The following is a 22863-nucleotide window of genomic DNA, read 5'->3' as shown; positions in this document are numbered from 1 at the left end:
CATTAAACGTCCATGCTGGATTTTAAATCACCACTCTGAACATGTCCCAGGTATTATTATTATTATAACTTTGACTGACATCACTATTCCTCACAACACCAACATTAGTCTCCTCCACGGTTGGGGGTAGATTCGAATGGAAGTCACTCAATTCAGGAAGTGATTTGAAGTTTTAAAAAATATAAATATTTTGAAATAAATAGCTTCTCCTTTTCAGTTTGGAATTTCAGTTTGCTTCCTGAATTGACTGACCAATGGGTCCGTTCCGTGTCATCTCAGTGAGCCACGACACCGTCTCAGTGAGCCACGACACCATCTCAGTGAGCCACGACACCATCTCAGTGAGTCACGACACCGTCTCAGTGAGTCACGACACCGTCTCAGTGAGCCACGACACCGTCTCAGTGAGCCACGACACCGTCTCAGTGAGCCACGACACCGTCTCAGTGAGCCACGACACCGTCTCAGTGAGCCACGACACTGTCTCAGTGAGCCACGACACCACAGTGAGCCACGACACCACAGTGAGCCACGACACCGTCTCAGTGAGCCACGACACCGTCTCAGTGAGCCACGACACCATCTCAGTGAGCCACGACACCGTCTCAGTGAGCCACGACACCGTCTCAGTGAGCCACGACACTGTCTCAGTGAGCCACGACACCGTCTCAGTGAGCCACGACACCGTCTCAGTGAGCCACGACACCGTCTCAGTGAGTCACGACACCGTCTCAGTGAGCCACGACACCGTCTCAGTGAGCCACGACACCGTCTCAGTGAGCCACGACACCGTCTCAGTGAGTCACGACACCATCTCAGTGAGCCACGACACCGTCTCAGTGAGCCACGACACCGTCTCAGTGAGCCACGACACTGTCTCAGTGAGCCACGACACCACAGTGAGCCACGACACCACAGTGAGCCACGACACCGTCTCAGTGAGCCACGACACCGTCTCAGTGAGTCACGACACCGTCTCAGTGAGTCACGACACCGTCTCAGTGAGCCACGACACCGTCTCAGTGAGTCACGACACCACAGTGAGCCACGACACCGTCTCAGTGAGAAACGACACCACAGTGAGCCACGACACCGTCTCAGTGAGCCACGACACCATCTCAGTGAGTCACGACACCGTCTCAGTGAGCCACGACACCATCTCAGTGAGCCACGACACCGTCTCAGTGAGCCACGACACCGTCTCAGTGAGCCACGACACCGTCTCAGTGAGCCACGACACCACAGTGAGCCACGACACCGTCTCAGTGAGCCACGACACCGTCTCAGTGAGCCACGACACCGTCTCAGTGAGCCACGACACCGTCTCAGTGAGTCACGACACCGTCTCAGTGAGTCACGACACCACAGTGAGCCACGACACCGTCTCAGTGAGCCACGACACCACAGTGAGCCACGACACCGTCTCAGTGAGCCACGACACCACAGTGAGTCACGACACCGTCTCAGTGAGCCACGACACCACAGTGAGCCACGACACCGTCTCAGTGAGCCACGACACTGTCTCAGTGAGCCACGACACTGTCTCAGTGAGCCACGACACCGTCTCAGTGAGCCACGACACTGTCTCAGTGAGCCACGACACTGTCTCAGTGAGCCACGACACTGTCTCAGTGAGCCACGACACTGTCTCAGTGAGCCACGACACCGTCTCAGTGAGCCACGACACTGTCTCAGTGAGCCACGACACCGTCTCAGTGAGCCACGACACCGTCTCAGTGAGTCACGACACCGTCTCAGTGAGCCAGCCGACACCGTCTCAGTGAGCCACGACACCGTCTCAGTGAGCCACGACACCGTCTCAGTGAGTCACGACACCGTCTCAGTGAGCCACGACACCACAGTGAGCCACGACACCGTCTCAGTGAGCCACGACACCGTCTCAGTGAGTCACGACACCGTCTCAGTGAGTCACGACACCGTCTCAGATTGTGCAGAAATCGTTTCTGTAGTTAGAGGCAGATAAGATAAACATTCTGGAAACTTTATTTTGATCTCTGAGAAATTAATCTAATTGATTGCTCCCAGATTGGCCTTGTTTTATTATTTAGAAGATTCCTATACAGATAATATTCAATAATAATAGCACTTAACATCTGATTTGAACCCAATTGTTTTTAAAAAAATGAGTAAGACATGAGGAATTCCACAATGTGGTCAGAGGCCATCCACGGAACCCCCACCATACTCCCAAGTACTTGTATGAGGTGACTACCTCAAACTCTAAACCCTCAGAGGTAGTAATTACACCTGTGGGTGTTGGAGGGTTCAGGTTCATGTTTTTTGACCTGCGGGAGATCTGTCAACGTGGCATCGAGGCAGGACATTGACCCCTGGATGCTTCTGTGTGTCGCTCTGAATGGGAGTCTGTTGGATGACTGGTGTGGTGTAGTTATTGGATGACTTTTTAAATACAAGGCCACAAATACGGACCGCAATAAAATAAACAATTACTCACAAACAAACATGGGGGAACAGAGGGTTAAATAATGAACGAGTAATTGGGGGATTGAAACCAGGTGTGTAAGACAAAGACAAAACAAATGGAAAATGAAAAGTGGATCGGCGATGGTTAGAATGCTGGTGACGTTGACCTCCGAACGCCGCCCGAACAAGGAGAGGGACCGACCCGGCAGAAGTCGTGACACCTCCCAGAGAGGAGAGACAGGCTTGGCGATGATAAGGGCAGCAACCTTAAAGAACAAAGGGTCTAAGCCATCTGAACCAGATGTTTTTTTGGGGGTCAAGTTTAAGGAGCTCCTTTAGCACCTCGGACTCAGTGAATGCCTGTGTAACAGAATAACTTTACGTCCGTCCCCTCGCCCATATCCGGGCGCGAACCAGGGACCTTCTGCACACATCGACAACAGTCACCCTCGAAGCATCGTTACCCATCGCTCCACAAAAGCCGCGGCCCTTGCAGAGCAAGGGGAACTACTACTGCAAGGTCTCAGAGCAAGTGACGTAACCGATTGAAACACTATTTAGCGCGCACCGCTAACTAAGCTAGCCGTTTCACATCCGTTACACTCACCCCCTTTTGACCTTCCTCCTTTTTAAGCAGCAACCAGTAATCCGGTCACGGCACCAATGTAACAGAATAACTTTACGTCATCCCCTCGCCCATACCCGGGCGCGAACCAGGGACCTTCTGCACACATCGACAACAGTCACCCTCGAAGCATCGTTACCCATCGCTCCACAAAAGCCACGGCCCTTGCAGAGCAAGGGAACTACAACTTCAAGGTCTCAGAGCAAGTGACGTAACCGATTGAAACGCTATTTAGCGCGCACCGCTAACTAAGCTAGCCGTTTCACATCCGTTACACCTGCAGGGAGAAACTTTGTAGGGGGCAGGGGAAAAGAGCGAGAAGCATCGGGGATAGTCACATTATAAGGGGTAGGAGATTAGGAAGTGTTGGACGGGCAGGAGGCGTGGCTGAGTCAAATAGGAATACTGACTTAATGAAGTGGTGATTTAAAGAGCTCAGCCATGCGCTTCTTGTCAGTAACAACCACATCATCAACATTAAGGGACATGTGGTCCTTGTCAGTAACAACCACATCAACATTAAGGGACATGTGCTCCTTGTCAGTAACAACCACATCATCAACATTAAGGGACATGTGGTCCTTGTCAGTAACAACCACATCATCAACATTAAGGGACATGTGCTCCTTGTCAGTAACAACCACATCATCAACATTAAGGGACATGTGCTCCTTGTCAGTAACAACCACATCATCAACTTTAAGGGACATGGGGCAGCTGTGAGGAGGAGGGTTTATTCTCCAGGTCTTTAACTGTTTTCCAGAACTTCTTGAGATGAGACCCACAGAGAGAGAAAGTAACTAACTTTGGCCTTCCAGATAGCCTGAGTGAACTTATTTCTCATTTGCCTGAACGAGAACCAGTCAGCCTGAGTATATACATTGGGGCAAAAAGTATTTAGTCAGCCACCATTTGTGCAAGTTCTCCCACTTAAAAAGATGAGAGAGGCCTCATAGGTACACTTCAACTATGACAGACAAAATGAGAAACAAAATCCAGAAATTCACATTGTAGGATTTTTAAAGAATTTATTTGCAAATTATGGTGGAAAATAAGTTCTCTCATTTAATTGGGCCTATTAGACAGGTGAAAAATAAAGGCAGACATTGAATATCCCTTTGAACATGGTGAAGTTATTAAGTACATTCTGGATGGTGTATCAATACACCCAGTTACTACAAAGATACAGGCGTCCTTCCTAACTCAGGAAGGAAGCCGCTCGTGGATTTCACCATGAGGCTTAAACAAAGCTAGAGTTTAATGGCTGTGATAAGAGACAACTTAAGAGGGATCAACAACACTGTAGTTACTCCACAATACTAACCTAAATGACAGAGTTTAATGGCTGTGATAAGAGACAACTGAGGATGGATCAACAACACTGTAGTTACTCCACAATACTAACCTAAATGACAGAGTTTAATGGCTGTGATAGGAGAAAACTGAGGATGGATCAACAACACTGTAGTTACTCCACAATACTAACCTAAATGACAGAGTTTAATGGCTGTGATAAGAGACAACTTAAGAGGGATCAACAACACTGTAGTTACTCCACAATACTAACCTAAATGACAGAGTTTAATGGCTGTGATAAGAGACAACTTAAGAGGGATCAACAACACTGTAGTTACTCCACAATACTAACCTAAATGACAGAGTTTAATGGCTGTGATAAGAGACAACTTAAGAGGGATCAACAACACTGTAGTTACTCCACAATACTAACCTAAATGACAGAGTTTAATGGCTGTGATAAGAGACAACTTAAGAGGGATCAACAACACTGTAGTTACTCCACAATACTAACCTAAATGACAAAGTGAAAAGGAAGCCTGTAAGAAAAAACAAATATTCCAAAACATGCATCCTGTTTGCAACAAGGGACTAAAGTAACATTGCTGAAGTACTAACACTAATCGCCTAGCAGAGAAGAGCACATCTCCCTGTACAAATTCCTGATTGCCTCAGAGAGGGAAACCACTACCCATCCCATACAGCCACTGATTACCAAAACAACAACAATCACAAATTGCCATGCACCTTAAAGGAAAAATCCACTGCCCATGATATGTCAATGGGCCGAGCGGTGCATTCTGGGCGATTCGGGACAAGGGGCACTCTCCTTCAAGTCAGTGAATGAGAGTCTATTGGGCGCTAGCTCAAAAACCCAACTAATTTCGTTAACAAGAAAAACAACATTACACATCTTTTCCAGAGGAAAATAGGCAGGTTTCTCGACATACACTGACTTTGAGAAGGGATTGCGTGATGATTAGTTTAGCGACCGCGTGACGTAGCATGACAACGTGAACGCGATTGGTCAACAGTCTACTGGGTGAGGTGTTTTTACGTTCGTCATTCATTGAATTCCTCTCTCCTGTTTATAATATCTCTGACAATGGCACCATTGCAACGCACCCTGGACTAAAAGAGGCAGACAAATACGAAAAAAAAATGTCCTTTAACCCTCTGTTAAATTACACATTTCTCGAAGAATATCGCCTTTAAAATGTGATCAATGGGAGAAGTCATCCTGCCGAGTTATGACACTGCCCAGTGCTGAAATCGGAGGTGTTTGAGACGACAAATGTTTTCACGGTCTAAAGTCTTATTCCTATGAGAGCGACTTTATCACAGTGCTACGTAATACCGACCGGATTTCTGCCTGCTTTGAACGCCAATAATTTAAATTCACATGAAAACATCAAATGCCCCAGGGACTCGATAAAACATCACTCAGGGTGAACCTTTTCATTTCGTCCTGGTCGGTGTGTCAACAATCAACTAGCTGCAAGTTATGAACGAGCTGCAAACCAACACTCAAACTGGACAGTTTTATGTCAATCTCTTCATTCAGAGACTCAATCATGGACACTTGTATCTACCTTCTTGCCCTTTGTGCTGTTGTTTGGGCCCTATAATAATAATGTTTGTACCATGTTGTTGTCATGTGATGCTACCATGTAGTGTTGCTACCATGTTGTTGTCATGTGATGCTACCATGTTGTTGTCATGTAGTGTTGCTACCATGTTGTTGTCATGTAATGCTACCATGTTGTTGTCATGTTGTGATGCTACCATGTTGTTATCATGTTGTGATGCTACCATGTAGTGTTGCTACCATGTTGTTGTCATGTGATGCTACCATGTAGTGTTGCTACCATGTTGTTGTTTTTTATTTGGTTTATTTCACCTTTATTTAACCAGGTAGGCTAGTTGAGAACACCTTTTATTTAACCAGGTAGGCCAGTTGAGAACACCTTTTATTTAACCAGGTAGGCCAGTAGAGAACACCTTTATTTAACCAGGTAGGCTAGTTGAGAACACCTTTATTTAACCAGGTAGGCTAGTTGAGAACACCTTTATTTAACCAGGTAGGCCAGTAGAGAACACCTTTATTTAACCAGGTAGGCCAGTTGAGAACACCTTTATTTAACCAGGTAGGCCAGTTGAGAACACCTTTATTTAACCAGGTAGGCCAGTAGAGAACACCTTTATTTAACCAGGTAGGCCAGTTGAGAACACCTTTATTTAACCAGGTAGGCTAGTTGAGAACACCTTTATTTAACCAGGTAGGCCAGTAGAGAACACCTTTATTTAACCAGGTAGGCCAGTAGAGAATAGGTTCTCATTTTCAACTGTGACCTGGTCAAGATAAAGCAAAGCAGTGCGACAAAAACAACAACACCGAGTTACACATCGGATAAACAAACATACAGTCAATAATACAATATAAACAATCGAATATCATGTTGTGTTGCTACCATGCTGATTTGTCATATGTTGCTGCCTTGCTATGTTGTGTTGCCTCTCTTGTCGATATGTGTGTTTTGTCCTATATTTATATTTATATGTTATTTATTTATTTTTAATCCCTGCCCCCATCCCCGCAGGAGGTATTTTGCATTTCGGTAGTCTGTCATTGTAAATACGAATTTGTTCTTAACTGACTTGCCTTGTTAAATAAAAGGTGAATATTTTTTTTTTTTAATGAGCATTCAGCAGTTCACACCAAGTAGGCTACTGGGAAGACGAACAGCATTTAAAGTAAATGGCCTCAGCGAACAAAAAGACAACACCTTAAAATAGAAGAATGGTGTGACGATAACTATACCTTTCAATAGTCGCTATTTGTTGCAACATTTGATAGGTAGCTGTCAAGAGTATTAGACAACGGCAATGTTAGTTGCAGAATGATTTGTCTGTGTTACTATTTTATAAGGCAAAACGTTACATGCAACTGCACGTGGCTCGTTGGTCTAGGGGTATGATTCTCGCTTCGGGTGCGAGAGGTCCCGGGTTCAAATCCCGGACGAGCCCATATTTTTATATCTCGACTTTGGCTAAATTAAATAGAAGCATAACATGTATTTAAGCAGTAACACAAGATAAACGTTATTTAAGACGATTCGTTATGATGGTATTTCGTTCTGGTTAGACGCGTAATCCGGCTTGATGTAGAATGAACACTATATATGCTATATTTTTGTGCAACTATAACGTGGCTCGTTGGTCTAGGGGTATGATTCTCGCTTTGGGTGCGAGAGGTCCCGGGTTCAAATCCCGGACGAGCCCGCATTTTTTTCAGTCCCGGACTCATACTTACTCCTAAAACTATTCAGATCATTAACATAGATGGAGTAATTAAGACGTCTTTGGATAAAGTAGATTTTTCTTTAAGTTTTTATGTTTGACTGTCATATCTGTTACTGTTTGTAGGGGGCAGTATGTCCCAGTTATTGCAAGTCTCCATCAACCTGTTTTTTGTTATTGTCTCATGTCATCCTGTCGAATTTCCAGAATTTCGGAAGGTAGTTTATTCCATCCGGCTACACAGTAGATTCCATAGAATCACTTTATTAAATGCGTGCCATACCGTGCTGTGTGTTGTCTATGACGGTTGTCTATGACGGTTATCTTTCGGGGTCCTGTTGTTGACTTTAGATATCTTGTAAAGCCCCACACATAATAATAGTGCTTGCAAAATACCTTTCTGTCCACATGTCTTTCTGTCGTGCTCAAGGCAGGCAGAATGGTCAGGCAGGCGGGTACAGAGTCCGGGAGGTACATAGTGACAGACAAGCTCGTGGTCAAGACAGGTGGGTACAGAGTCCAGATACAGGAAATGGTCGAAACCGGGAGGACTAGAAAAAGTAGTACGGTAAAAACACGCTGGTTGACTCAACTAAACATACAAGACAACCTGGTACAGAGAGACAGGAAACACAGGGATAAATACACTGGCACAGAGAGACAGGAAACACAGGGAAAAATACACTGGCACAGAGAGACAGGAAACACAGGGATAAATACACTGGCACAGAGAGACAGGAAACACGGGGATAAATACACTGGCACAGAGAGACAGGAAACACAGGGATAAATACACTGGCACAGAGAGACAGGAAACACAGGGATAAATACACTGGCACAGAGAGACAGGAAACACAGGGATAAATACACTGGCACAGAGAGACAGGAAACACAGGGATAAATACACTGGCACAGAGAGACAGGAAACACAGGGATAAATACACCGGCACAGAGAGACAGGAAACACAGGGATAAATACACTGGCACAGAGAGACAGGAAACACAGGGATAAATACACTGGCACAGAGAGACAGGAAACACAGGGATAAATACACTGGCACAGAGAGACAGGAAACACAGGGATAAATACACTGGCACAGAGAGACAGGAAACACAGGGATAAATACACTTGAACAGAGAGACAGGAAACACAGGGATAAATACACTGGCACAGAGAGACAGGAAACACAGGGATAAATACACTGGCACAGAGAGACAGGAAACACAGGGATAAATACACCGGCACAGAGAGACAGGAAACACAGGGATAAATACACTGGAACAGAGAGACAGGAAACACAGGGATAAATACACCGGCACAGAGAGACAGGAAACACAGGGATAAATACACTGGCACAGAGAGACAGGAAACACAGGGATAAATACACTGGCACAGAGAGACAGGAAACACAGGGATAAATACACCGGCACAGAGAGACAGGGAACACAGGGATAAATACACTGGCACAGAGAGACAGGAAACACAGGGATAAATACACTGGAACAGAGAGACAGGAAACACAGGGATAAATACACTGGTACAGAGGGACAGGAAACACAGGGATAAATACACTGGTACAGAGAGACAGGAAACACGGGGATAAATACACTGGCACAGAGAGACAGGAAACACAGGGATAAATACACTGGCACAGAGAGACAGGAAACACGGGGATAAATACACTGGAACAGAGAGACAGGAAACACGGGGATAAATACACTGGCACAGAGAGACAGGAAACACAGGGATAAATACACTGGCACAGAGAGACAGGAAACACAGGGATAAATACACTGGCACAGAGAGACAGGAAACACAGGGATAAATACACTGGCACAGAGAGACAGGAAACACGGGGATAAATACACTGGAACAGAGAGACAGGAAACACAGGGATAAATACACTGGCACAGAGAGACAGGAAACACAGGGATAAATACACTGGCACAGAGAGACAGGAAACACGGGGATAAATACACTGGCACAGAGAGACAGGAAACACAGGGATAAATACACTGGCACAGAGAGACAGGAAACACAGGGATAAATACACTGGAACAGAGAGACAGGAAACACAGGGATAAATACACTGGCACAGAGAGACAGGAAACACCTTGATAAATACACTGGCACAGAGAGACAGGAAACACAGGGATAAATACACTGGCACAGAGAGACAGGAAACACAGGGATAAATACACTTGAACAGAGAGACAGGAAACACAGGGATAAATACACTGGCACAGAGAGACAGGAAACACAGGGATAAATACACTGGCACAGAGAGACAGGAAACACAGGGATAAATACACTGGCACAGAGAGACAGGAAACACAGGGATAAATACACTGGCACAGAGAGACAGGAAACACAGGGATAAATACACTGGCACAGAGAGACAGGAAACACAGGGATAAATACACTGGAACAGAGAGACAGGAAACACAGGGATAAATACACTGGCACAGAGAGACAGGAAACACCTTGATAAATACACTGGCACAGAGAGACAGGAAACACAGGGATAAATACACTGGTACAGAGAGACAGGAAACACAGGGATAAATACACTGGCACAGAGAGACAGGAAACACAGGGATAAATACACTGGAACAGAGAGACAGGAAACACAGGGATAAATACACTGGCACAGAGAGACAGGAAACACCTTGATAAATACACTGGCACAGAGAGACAGGAAACACAGGGATAAATACACTGGCACAGAGAGACAGGAAACACAGGGATAAATACACTTGAACAGAGAGACAGGAAACACAGGGATAAATACACTGGCACAGAGAGACAGGAAACACAGTGCAGGGTAGCCTAGTGGTTAGAGTGTAGAGGTGGCAGGGTATAAATACACTGGCACAGAGAGACAGGAAACACAGGGATAAATACACCGGCACAGAGAGACAGGAAACACAGGGATAAATACACTGGAACAGAGAGACAGGAAACACAGGGATAAATACACCGGGGAAAATAAGCGACACCTGGAGTGGGTGAGGACAATCACAGGAACAGGTGAAACAGATCAGGGCATGACATCCTCTCTCCGCCATCTTACTCACAGCCGAGTTGACACTGCCCAGCTGTACCAAATTTACATTTCTAAATGTGAACGTAACAAACAACCAATCTGTTCAGCTAGTTTCTGATTTATTTATTCATTTATTTTACCAGGTAGCCCAGTTGAGAACAAGTTCTCCTTTACAACTGCGACCTGGATAAACCCGCAACCAAGATGGGGGGGGGGGGGTTCAGTGTGTGAAGGTTACATTTCCTTTACTGAGTGACTAACATCAAAACACAACGTGTGCCAATACTGTTGGACAAAAAAAGTGTCTCTAATTATGATTTAAAACAATGAAGGTTAATTAATGTTGTAGCTCTGGGATGGCATTTTATAATATTTTAAAAGTTTATTTAGTAAATACTTTCGTAACTCTTTCTTGAACGGCATTGTTGGTGTAAAGGTTTGCAGCGTAGCCTAGTGGTTAGAGTGTAGAGGTGGCAGGGTAGCCTAGTGGTTAGAGTGTAGAGGTGGTAGGGTAGCCTAGTGGTTAGAGTGTAGAGGTGGTAGGGTAGCCTAGTGGTTAGAGTGTAGAGGCGGTAGGGTAGCCTAGTGGTTAGAGTGTAGAGGTGGAGGCATGTAGCCTAGTGGTTAGAGTGTAGAGGTGGTAGGGTAGCCTAGTGGTTAGAGTGTAGAGGTGGTAGGGTAGCCTAGTGGTTAGAGTGTAGAGGTGGTATGGTAGCCTAGTGGTTAGAGTGTAGAGGTGGCAGGGTAGCCTAGTGGTTAGAGTGTAGAGGTGGTAGGTCAGCCTAGTGGTTAGAGTGTAGAGTGGCGGCAGGGTAGCCTAGTGGTTAGAGTGTAGAGGTGGTAGGGTAGCCTAGTGGTTAGAGTGTAGAGGTGGCAGGGTAGCCTAGTGGTTAGAGTGTAGAGGAGGCAGGGTAGCCTAGTGGTTAGAGTGTAGAGGTGGCAGGGTAGCCTAGTGGTTAGAGTGTAGAGGTGGTAGGTCAGCCTAGTGGTTAGAGTGTAGAGGTGGTAGGGGCGGCAGGGTAGCCTAGTGGTTAGAGTGTAGAGGTGGTAGGGTAGCCTAGTGGTTAGAGTGTAGAGGTGTGTAGGTCAGCCTAGTGGTTAGAGTGTAGAGGTGGAGGCGGCAGGGTAGCCTAGTGGTTAGAGTGTAGAGGTGGTAGGGTAGCCTAGTGGTTAGAGTGTAGAGGTGGCAGGGTAGCCTAGTGGTTAGAGTGTAGAGGAGGCAGGGTAGCCTAGTGGTTAGAGTGTAGAGGTGGCAGGGTAGCCTAGTGGTTAGAGTGTAGAGGTGGTAGGTCAGCCTAGTGGTTAGAGGGGAGAGGGGGTAGCCTAGTGGTTAGAGTGTAGAGGTGGTAGGGTAGCCTAGTGGTTAGAGTGTAGAGGTGGCAGGGTAGCCTAGTGGTTAGAGTGTAGAGGTGGTAGGGTAGCCTAGTGGTTAGAGTGTAGGGGTGGTAGGGTAGCCTAGTGGTTAGAGTGTAGGGGTGGTAGGGTAGCCTAGTGGTTAGAGTGTAGAGGTGGTAGGGTAGCCTAGTGGTTAGAGTGTAGAGGTGGTAGGGTAGCCTAGTGGTTAGAGTGTAGAGGTGGTAGGGTAGCCTAGTGGTTAGAGTGTAGAGGTGGCAGGGTAGCCTAGTGGTTAGAGTGTAGAGGTGGTAGGGTAGCCTAGTGGTTAGAGTGTAGGGGTGGTAGGGTAGCCTAGTGGTTAGAGTGTAGAGGTGGTAGGGTAGCCTAGTGGTTAGAGTGTAGAGGTGGTAGGGTAGCCTAGTGGTTAGAGTGTAGAGGTGGTAGGGTAGCCTAGTGGTTAGAGTGTAGAGGCGGCAGCGTAGCCTAGTGGTTAGAGTGTAGAGGTGGTAGGGTAGCCTAGTGGTTAGAGTGTAGAGGCGGCAGCGTAGCCTAGTGGTTAGAGTGTAGAGGCGGCAGCGTAGCCTAGTGGTTAGAGTGTAGAGGTGGCAGGGTAGCCTAGTGGTTAGAGTGTAGAGGTGGTAGGGTAGCCTAGTGGTTAGAGTGTGTAGAGGTGGTAGGGTAGCCTAGTGGTTAGAGTGTAGAGGTGGTAGGCTAGCCTAGTGGTTAGAGTGTAGAGGTGGTAGGGTAGCCTAGTGGTTAGAGTGTAGAGGTGGCAGGGTAGCCTAGTGGTTAGAGTGTAGAGGAGGCAGCGTAGCCTAGTGGTTAGAGTGTAGAGGTGGTAGGGTAGCCTAGTGGTTAGAGTGTAGAGGTGGTAGGGTAGCCTAGTGGTTAGAGTGTAGAGGTGGTAGGGTAGCCTAGTGGTTAGAGTGTAGAGGTGGCAGGGTAGCCTAGTGGTTAGAGTGTAGAGGTGGCAGCGTAGCCTAGTGGTTAGAGTGTAGAGGTGGTAGGGTAGCCTAGTGGTTAGAGTGTAGAGGTGGTAGGGTAGCCTAGTGGTTAGAGTGTAGAGGTGGCAGCGTAGCCTAGTGGTTAGAGTGTAGAGGAGGCAGCGTAGCCTAGTGGTTAGAGTGTAGAGGTGGCAGCGTAGCCTAGTGGTTAGAGTGTAGAGGTGGTAGGGTAGCCTAGTGGTTAGAGTGTAGAGGTGGCAGCGTAGCCTAGTGGTTAGAGTGTAGAGGAGGCAGCGTAGCCTAGTGGTTAGAGTGTAGAGGTGGCAGCGTAGCCTAGTGGTTAGAGTGTAGAGGTGGTAGGGTAGCCTAGTGGTTAGAGTGTAGAGGTGGTAGGGTAGCCTAGTGGTTAGAGTGTAGAGGTGGTAGGGTAGCCTAGTGGTTAGAGTGTAGAGGTGGTAGGGTAGCCTAGTGGTTAGAGTGTAGAGGTGGTAGGGTAGCCTAGTGGTTAGAGTGTAGAGGTGGTAGGGTAGCCTAGTGGTTAGAGTGTAGAGGAGGCAGGGTAGCCTAGTGGTTAGAGTGTAGAGGTGGTAGGGTAGCCTAGTGGTTAGAGTGTAGAGGTGGTAGGGTAGCCTAGTGGTTAGAGTGTAGAGGAGGTAGGGTAGCCTAGTGGTTAGAGTGTAGAGGTGGTAGGGTAGCCTAGTGGTTAGAGTGTAGAGGTGGTAGGGTAGCCTAGTGGTTAGAGTGTAGAGGTGGTAGGGTAGCCTAGTGGTTAGAGTGGAGAGGAGGCAGGTAGCCTAGTGGTTAGAGTGGAGAGGTGGTAGGGTAGCCTAGTGGTTAGAGTGTAGAGGTGGTAGGGTAGCCTAGTGGTTAGAGTGTAGAGGAGGCAGGGTAGCCTAGTGGTTAGAGTGTAGAGGTGGTAGGGTAGCCTAGTGGTTAGAGTGTAGAGGTGGTAGGGTAGCCTAGTGGTTAGAGTGTAGAGGTGGTAGGGTAGCCTAGTGGTTAGAGTGTAGAGGTGGTAGGGTAGCCTATTGGTTAGAGTGTTGGACTAGTAACCGGAAGGTTGCGTGTTCAAACCCCTGAGCTGACAAGGTACAAATCTGTTGTTCTGCCCCTGAACAGGCACTTAACCCACTGTTCCCAGGCCATCATTGAAAATAAGAATGTGTTCTTAACTGACTTGCCTGGTTAAATAAAGGTAAAATTTAAATAAATAAAAATTCACGGTAAGGTCTACCTACACCTGTTGTATTCGATGCATGTGACAAAATTAAATTAAATTTGAACTGGTATTTTAGCTTTCTGTTTGTATGTAGCTTGCACTTCAATGGCATGACAACTCTTATCTTTCAATTTGTTAGGCAATCACATGTACCTACGGGGAAAGGATGGCCAGCCACACAGGAGGGTGATTTTTCACTAAGGGGGAGAAGGACGCCATACTGAATGAAATGCTTGCTGGCCATTTTGGAGTAATGTGGATGATTGCCAAAATTAACCTACATCCCCTGGCATCAAGGATGTGGACAGCTGGGTAAGTGAAATAACCTTTTGTTTATCAATCACATTCTATTATATCTGACATTGACTGTCATATCAGAAAGCACACAATGTTTCAATGTGCCACGTTGTGCCTCAAGGTCAGTACCTGTCTAGTCTGCCAGAAGTTTGAGTGGGTGAAGACTGTGGAGCCGGAGTTGATGCCCATCAGTCGTTTCACCATGGCACATGATTGGTCAACCCATTAGTTGTTTCACCGTGGCACATGATTGGTCAACCCATTAGTTGTTTCACCATGGCACATGATTGGTCAACCCATTAGTTGTTTCACCGTGGCACATGATTGGTCAACCCATTAGTTGTTTCACCATGGCACATGATTGGTCAACCCATTAGTTGTTTCACCGTAGCACATGATTGGTCAACCCATTAGTTATTTCACCATGGCACATGATTGGTCAACCCATTCATGTTTCACCGTGGCACATGATTGGTCAACCCATTAGTTGTTTCACCGTGGCACATGATTGGTCAACCCATCAGTTGTTTCACCGTGACACATGATTGGTCAACCCATTAGTTGTTTCACCGTGGCACATGATTGGTCAACCCATTAGTTGTTTCACCGCACATGAGCACATGATTGTTTCAACCCATTCAGTTATTTCACCGTGGCACATGATTGGTCAACCCATTCATGTTTCACCGTGGCACATGATTGGTCAACCCATTAGTTGTTTCACCTTGGCACATGATTGGTCAGCCCATCAGTTGTTTCACCGTGGCACATGATTGGTCAACCCATCAGTTGTTTCACCGTGACACATGATTGGTCAACCCATTAGTTGTTTCACCGTGAGCACATGATTGGTCAACCCATTAGTTGTTTCACTGTGGCACATGATTGGTCAACCCATTAGTTGTTTCACCGTGGCACATGATTGGTCAACCCATTAGTTGTTTCACCATGGCACATGATTGGTCAACCCATTAGTTGTTTCACCGTGGCACATGATTGGTCAACCCATTAGTTGTTTCACCATGGCACATGATTGGTCAACCCATTAGTTGTTTCACCGTGGCACAAGTCACATTTTACTAAGTTGTTTTGTAATGGCTGCTTTTATTTGACCACAACAGAGTTCAATATTATAGAATGTGTGTTTGTGTGTCAGTATCCTTTTACACATATGAAAATCTGCATACTGTATGAAGGACATTTCAGGTAAGACCCAGACAACTTCGAAGTAACAACAGTTGATTAAATCGAACAGGGGCATGTAGCCTGATGGTTTTTTTTTACGTGTAGCCTGATGGGGTTTTATACGTGTAGCCTGATGGGGTTTTATACGTGTAGCCTGATGGGGGTGTGGACGTGTAGCCTGATGGGGTTTTATACATGTAGCCTGATGGGGTTTTATACGTGTAGCCTGATGGGGTTTTATACGTGTAGCCTGATGGGGTTTTATACGTGTAGCCTGATGGGGTTTTATACGTGTAGCCTGATGGGGGTGTGGACGTGTAGCCTGATGGGGTTTTATACATGTAGCCTGATGGGGTTTTATACATGTAGCCTGATGGGGTTTTATACGTGTAGCCTGATGGGGGTGTGGACGTGTAGCCTGATGGGGTTTTACATGTAGCCGTGTAGCCTGATGGGGTTTTATACGTGTAGCCTGATGGGGTTTTATACATGTAGCCTGATGGGGTTTTATACATGTAGCCTGATGGGGTTTTATACATGTAGCCTGATGGGGGTGTGTACGTGTAGCCTGATGGGGTTTTATACATGTAGCCTGATGGGGTTTTATACGTGTAGCCTGATGGGGTTTTATACATGTAGCCTGATGGGGTTTTATACATGTAGCCTGATGGGGTTTTATACATGTAGCCTGATGGGGTTTTATACATGTAGCCTGATGGGGTTTTATACGTGTAGCCTGATGGGGTTTTATACATGTAGCCTGATGGGGTTTTATTCGTGTAGCCTGATGGGGTTTTATACATGTAGCCTGATGGGGTTTTATATGTGTAGCCTGATGGGGTTTTATACATGTAGCCTGATGGGGTTTTATACATGTAGCCTGATGGGGTTTTATACATGTAGCCTGATGGGGTTTTATATGTGTAGCCTGATGGGGTTTTATACGTGTAGCCTGATGGGGTTTTATACATGTAGCCTGATAGGGGTGTGGACGTGTAGCCTGATGGGGTTTTATACATGTAGCCTGATGGGGTTTTATACGTGTAGCCTGATGGGGGTGTGGACGTGTAGCCTGATGGGGTTTTATACATGTAGCCTGATGGGGTTTTATACATGTAGCCTGATGGGGTTTCATACATGTAGCCTGATGAGGTTTTATACATGTAGCCTGATGGGGGTGTGGACGTGTAGCCTGATGGGGTTTTATTCGTGTATCCTGATGGGGTTTTATACATGTAGCCTGATGGGGGTGTGTACGTGTAGCCTGATGGGGTTTTATACATGTAGCCTGATGTGGGTGTGGACGTGTGGCCTGATGAGGGTGTGGACGTGTGGCCTGATGAGGGTGTGGACGTGTGGCCTGATGAGGGTGTGGACGTGTGGCCTGATGAGGGTGTGGACGTGTAGCCTGATGAGGGTGTGGACATGTAGCCTGATGAGGGTGTGGACATGTGGCCTGATGAGGGTGTGGACATGTGGCCTGATGAGGGTGTGGACATGTGGCCTGATGAGGGTGTGGACATGTAGTCTGATGAGGGTGTGGACATGTGGCCTGATGAGGGTGTGGACGTGTGGCCTGATGAGGGTGTGGACGTGTGGCCTGATGAGGGTGTGGACATCTAGTCTGATGAGGGTGTGGACGTGTGGCCTGATGAGGGTGTGTACATCTAGTCTGATGAGGGTGTGGACGTGTGGGCTGATGAGGGTGTGGACGTGTGGCCTGATGAGGGTGGGGACATCTAGTCTGATGAGGGTGTGTACATCTCGTCTCATGAGGGTGTGAGGGTGGGGAGGCTTCGTTTCTACCCTCAAGGTGTTTTCATTCTACGTGTTAATTTCTTTCATGACATAAAGATGCTCGGTTTTATTTCTTGTTTTGACCTATTATTCAACCAGGAAAAGACCCTTTCAGGCTAGAACCCTAGTTTTGGAGGCGGACCTGACAACAGGGAGGCAGGAAGTCGTCAGTGTGTACTCATAACACAATACCCTGAAAACAATAACAATAGTTAACAGTATTTTCTTCTATCAGAGCTTTAAACTCCGACAGCGACACCTTTAACTTAAATATATGCCATTTAGCAGACGCTTTTATCCAAAGCGACTTACAGTCATGTGTGCATACATTCTACGTATGGGTGGTCCCGGGAATCAAACCCACTACCCTGGCGTTACAAGCGCCATGCTCTACCAACTGAGCTACAGAAGGACCTATTGTTTATCATCCATGGAATGATAAACAACGCGCTCGACTCCACCTTTATATAAACAGATCGTGTGATGAATCCTCCTATATAATCCACTTATCTGACTCGGAAGAGAAACAATGGTAGCAGTGTACCAGGCCAGTTTACCTTCACAAACCAGGAAATATCACCTGTGTTTTGTTGAATCAAAGCAAGAACAACAGGAGGTGGTTTTGATAGTAAGACATCTTTATTGATCGTTTAGGACAGACATGCTAGATCTCTATACAGTGTGAATGGAGAGCCATCTCTCAGTTACCGTAAGTAACCGGGTCCTGACCTATGGTCTGCTCTGCCTTACCGTAACTAACCGGGCTCTGACCTATGGTCTGCTCTGAGTTACCGTAACTAACCGGGTCCTGACCTATGGTCTGCTCTGAGTTACGTAACTAACCGGGTCCTGACCTATGGTCTGCTCTGCCTTACCGTAACTAACCGGGTCCTGACCTATGGTCTGCTCTGAGTTACCGTAACTAACCGGGTCCTGACCTATGGTCTGCTCTGCCTTACCGTAACTAACCGGGTCCTGACCTATGGTCTGCTCTGCCTTACCGTAACTAACCGGGTCCTGACCTATGGTCTGCTCTGAGTTACCGTAACTAACTGGGTCCTGACCTATGGTCTGCTCTGAGTTACCGTAACTAACCGGGTCCTGACCTATGGTCTGCTCTGAGTTACTGTAACTAACCGGGTCCTGACCTATGGTCTGCTCTGAGTTACCGTAACTAACCGGGTCCTGACCTATGGTCTGCTCTGCCTTACCGTAACTAACCGGGTCCTGACCTATGGTCTGCTCTGCCTTACCGTAACTAACCAGGTCCTGACCTATGGTCTGCTCTGAGTTACCGTAACTAACCGTGTCCTGACCTATGGTCTGCTCTGAGTTACCGTAACTAACCGGGTCCTGACCTATGGTCTGCTCTGCCTTACCGTAACTAACCTGGTCCTGACCTATGGTCTGCTCTGCCTTACCGTAACTAACCGGGTCCTGACCTATGGTCTGCTCTGAGTTACCGTAACTAACCGGGTCCTGACCTATGGTCTGCTCTGAGTTACCGTAACTAACCGGGTCCTGACCTATGGTCTGCTGCGTCAGAGTTGTACCATTGTCTTACATCTACGCGAGGTCACTTCTACGCGAGGCTCGTCCCTCATCCGACGGTTGCATTGTTCAATCAACCGTAAACTATTGTTCAATCAACAGTAAACCATTGTTCAATCAATCAACAGTAAACCATTGTTCAATCAACCGTAAACTATTGTTCAATCAATCAACAGTAAACCATTGTTCAATCAATCAACAGTAAACTATTTTTCCACCAATCAACAGTAAACCATTGTTCCATCAATCAACAGTAAACTATTTTTCAATCAATCAACAGTAAACCATTGTTCCATCAATCAACAGTAAACCATTGTTCCATCAATCAACAGTAAACCATTGTTCCATCAATCAACAGTAAACCATTGTTCCATCAATCAACAGTAAACCATTGTTCAATCAATCAACAGTAAACCATTGTTCAATCAATCAACAGTAAACTATTGTTCCATCAATCAACAGTAAACCATTGTTCCATCAATCAACAGTAAACCATTGTTCCATCAATCAACAGTAAACCATTGTTCAATCAATCAACAGTAAACTATTGTTCCATCAATCAACAGTAAACCATTGTTCCATCAATCAACAGTAAACCATTGTTCCATCAATCAACAGTAAACCATTGTTCAATCAATCAACAGTAAACTATTGTTCCATCAATCAACAGTAAACCATTGTTCCATCAATCAACAGTAAACCATTGTTCAATCAATCAACAGTAAACTATTGTTCCATCAATCAACAGTAAACCATTGTTCCATCAATCAACAGTAAACCATTGTTCAATCAATCAACAGTAAACTATTGTTCCATCAATCAACAGTAAACCATTGTTCCATCTCAGGATCTTGACACTGTCTCTAGTCCAAATATAATGGATAGGAGGGTGCTGTACCCAGGTCAGAGGAGAAGAAAATAAATACGAACAAGTGTATATTGTAATTAATCAATTAATGAATCGGTCAATCAATGAATGAATAAATACACCCCCCCCCCGAAATGAGGCAGTACATTGAGAGCAATACATTCCTAGGCACCAGGGCGATAATACATTGAGTGAAACAGTAGGATAAGTAAAGGTTGGACTACAGTGTTTAAATCCCCTCACTGTGTTTGTTTTGGTGCAGGGGTTAGGTTTCAGCAGTGGGCATGAATAATAATCTTCTATCGGGGGTCGGTCTTTATTAGGTATCCTAATATATGTCTGAGTTCTCTTGTTCTCTTTACGGTATCAACATTGTAAACGTTAAGTTCTGTGACCGCCCCCCCCCAGGCCTGAAGATGAGTTTTTATTTTATATGATTCTAGAATAGTCTTGACACCTATATTTCATCCCTACTCGGGTGACATCACAAAGGGTTGTGGGAAAATCAATAACTACCTTGAAGTTCTCACTTTGTTTTTCTCCCTGGGACTCTCTTCTGACATCAGGGATTCGACTGTGTTTTACTGTGCATTTGTAAGCCCACTATGGAGAGCGGTTGCTCCAGCTATTGACGGTACGTTCTGATGCTAGCTCACTTGGCTCCAACTTGGACTAGTATTTGGCTCATTTAGGTGGGTCAGGATTGAATGTTTCACCAGTATTCACAAGGGTGACGGGTGAGGAACATATTCACCAATGTTTAACTCTACACTAAACCGTCGAGACACAGTCCAAACGTTATGGTCATTTGTACTCATAATATATAATAATAATAATAATATATGCCATTTAGCAGACGCTTTTATCCAAAGCGACTTAAGCGACTGTATGTGTGCATACATTCTACGTATGGGTGGTCCCGGGAATCAAACCCACTACCCTGGCGTTACAAGTGCCATGCTCTACCAACTGAGCTACAGAAGGACCACATGGGGGGGGGTCATGTTGATTTTCCACTACCTGTCAAACACATACATGTCCTTTAAGAAGTGTCTCACGCGAAAAATACATTTCAAAATAAAAGTGAACATTTTTCAAAATAAAAGTAGTGTTCTGATCACTGGTTGACCACGATAGCAGTACACCACCTCGTCCTGGTTCTGAAAACAAGACCAGATTGTTCCGGTAGTAGTAACCTCTTAAACACAGGCGGCATAGAAGTCCATTTTTTTTTTTTTGTTTAATCATCGTTGGGAGTGGACACATCATACATCATATGACACAATTTGAACGACAACGGAGCAGAGTCGGTGAGTCATTTGGAGGAACGTAAAGTTTACAATGACATGTTTGTCTACATGTGCAAATTCATATATTTTTCTTCTTCGTTTTTTTAGGGATGTGTGACTGTTCCCGCCATTACCAGATACGAGGGTATCCTGGTCCCAGACAGGCCTCTGTGCTCTTGTCAACTTCATTGCTGTCAAATGGCATGACAATGAGCGACGGGGAGATGGCATGATAGCACAACACACACTGGCTAGGACAAGGGTAGTCTTTGAACTATTTTATGATGCTTTAAATACAAAACAGAAACAATAGTCATAGACTATCCAAATAAATTGAAATAATTTGTCTAGATGGTCATACAATCAACAGACTGTTGATAAGCAACTGCTTGCTAAGGTTACGGTTAGGGTAGGGTAGGGGTTAGGTTTACAATAAGGGTTAGGGTAGGGGTTAGGTTTACAATAAGGGTTAGGGTAGGGGTTAGGTTTACAATAAGGGTTAGGGTAAGGGTTAGGGTTAGGGTAGGGGTTAGGTTTACAATAAGGGTTAGGGTAGGGGTTAGGTTTACAATAAGGGTTAGGGTAGGGGTTAGGTTTACAATAGGGGTTAGGGTAGGGGGTAGGGGTTAGGTTTACAATAAGGGTTAGGGTAGGGGTTAGGTTTACAATAAGGGTTAGGGTAGGGTTAGGTTTACAATAAGGGTTAGGGTAGGGGTTAGGTTTACAATAAGGGTTAGGGTAGGGGTTAGGTTTAGAATAAGGGTTAGGGTAGGGGTTAGGTTTACAATAGGGGTTAGGGTAGGGGTTAGGTTTACAATAAGGGTTAGGTTTACAATAGGAGTTAGGTTTAGAATAAGGGTTAGGGTAGGGGTTAGGTTTACAATAAGGGTTAGGGTAGGGGTTAGGTTTACAATAAGGGTCAGGGTAGGGTTTAGGGTAGGGGTTAGGTTTACAATATGGGTTAGGGTAGGGGTTAGGTTTAGAATAAGGTTTAGGGTAGGGGTTAGGTTTACAATAGATGTTAGGGTAGGGGTTAGGGTAGGGGTTAGGTTTACAATAAGGGTTAAGGTTAGGGTTAGTAGATTGTTTCATTGTTAGTGTAGATGGACTATCCAAATGTAAGAATTACCTTGCCGTAAAAAGTAGTGCACTATATAGGGAGCACGGTGTTATTCGGGACACACCCCTAATCATGATGACCCAGTATGATACAGTGCAGCAGCAACAGGAGCGGCATGGCAGTGAGTACCTGTGAAACAAAACACTGTACACGAAAGAGAAACACAAACCAGCTAGTGATGTGGCACTAAGAACATGGGCCTCAGTGAGGACACCGCCTGGCAGCTGCCCTCTACCGTAGTGATAACCAGCTAGGACATGGGCCTCAGTGAGGACACCGCCTGGCAGCTGCCCTCTACCGTAGTGATAACCAGCTAGGACATGGGCCTCAGTGAGGACACCGCCTGGCAGCTACCCTCTACAGTAGTGATAACCAGCTAGGACATGGGCCTCAGTGAGGACACCGCCTGGCAGCTACCCTCTACAGTAGTGATAACCAGCTAGGACATGGGCCTCAGTGAGGACACCGCCTGGCAACTACCCTCTACAGTAGTGATAACCAGCTAGGACATGGGCCTCAGTGAGGACACCGCCTGGCAGTTACCC

The 22863-nt window shown here is 45.9% G+C and overlaps 1 protein-coding gene, 2 long non-coding RNA genes and 2 other non-coding genes across 12 annotated transcripts; 3 read left to right on the top strand and 2 right to left on the bottom strand.

The window, feature by feature from the left end:
- Positions 1–6370: 6370 nt before the first annotated feature.
- Positions 6371–7053, top strand: LOC127908639 (uncharacterized). Its single transcript, XR_008067861.1, has 2 exons — positions 6371–6612; positions 6646–7053. It is a non-coding gene; the product is annotated as an uncharacterized LOC127908639 (long non-coding RNA).
- A 268-nt stretch (positions 7054–7321) lies between these two features.
- Positions 7322–7393, top strand: trnap-cgg (transfer RNA proline (anticodon CGG)). The gene has a single exon. It is a non-coding gene; the product is annotated as a tRNA-Pro (tRNA).
- A 183-nt stretch (positions 7394–7576) lies between these two features.
- trnap-ugg (transfer RNA proline (anticodon UGG)) lies at positions 7577–7648 on the top strand. Its single transcript has one exon. It is a non-coding gene; the product is annotated as a tRNA-Pro (tRNA).
- Positions 7649–15788: 8140 nt separating this feature from the next.
- LOC127931803 (prisilkin-39-like) lies at positions 15789–17240 on the bottom strand. Its single transcript, XM_052525519.1, has one exon. The coding sequence runs from the start codon at positions 17238–17240 to the stop codon at positions 15789–15791; it is 1452 nt and encodes a 483-aa protein (XP_052381479.1).
- An 867-nt stretch (positions 17241–18107) lies between these two features.
- LOC127908612 (uncharacterized) lies at positions 18108–20212 on the bottom strand. 8 transcript variants are annotated; one of them, XR_008067729.1, is made up of 3 exons: positions 18807–20212; positions 18681–18722; positions 18108–18638 (listed from the first exon to the last, which is right to left on the bottom strand). It is a non-coding gene; the product is annotated as an uncharacterized LOC127908612 (long non-coding RNA). The 8 variants fall into 8 exon arrangements; XR_008067724.1 differs by having other exon boundaries at positions 18108–18722; positions 18807–18879; positions 18922–20212; XR_008067718.1 differs by having other exon boundaries at positions 18108–18764.
- Positions 20213–22863: the final 2651 nt, after the last annotated feature.

This window comes from Oncorhynchus keta, chromosome 1 (assembly GCF_023373465.1).
Source record: "Oncorhynchus keta strain PuntledgeMale-10-30-2019 chromosome 1, Oket_V2, whole genome shotgun sequence".
In the NCBI taxonomy this organism is placed as follows: domain Eukaryota; kingdom Metazoa; phylum Chordata; class Actinopteri; order Salmoniformes; family Salmonidae; genus Oncorhynchus; species Oncorhynchus keta.
This window is presented reverse-complemented; position numbering and strand designations above follow the sequence as displayed.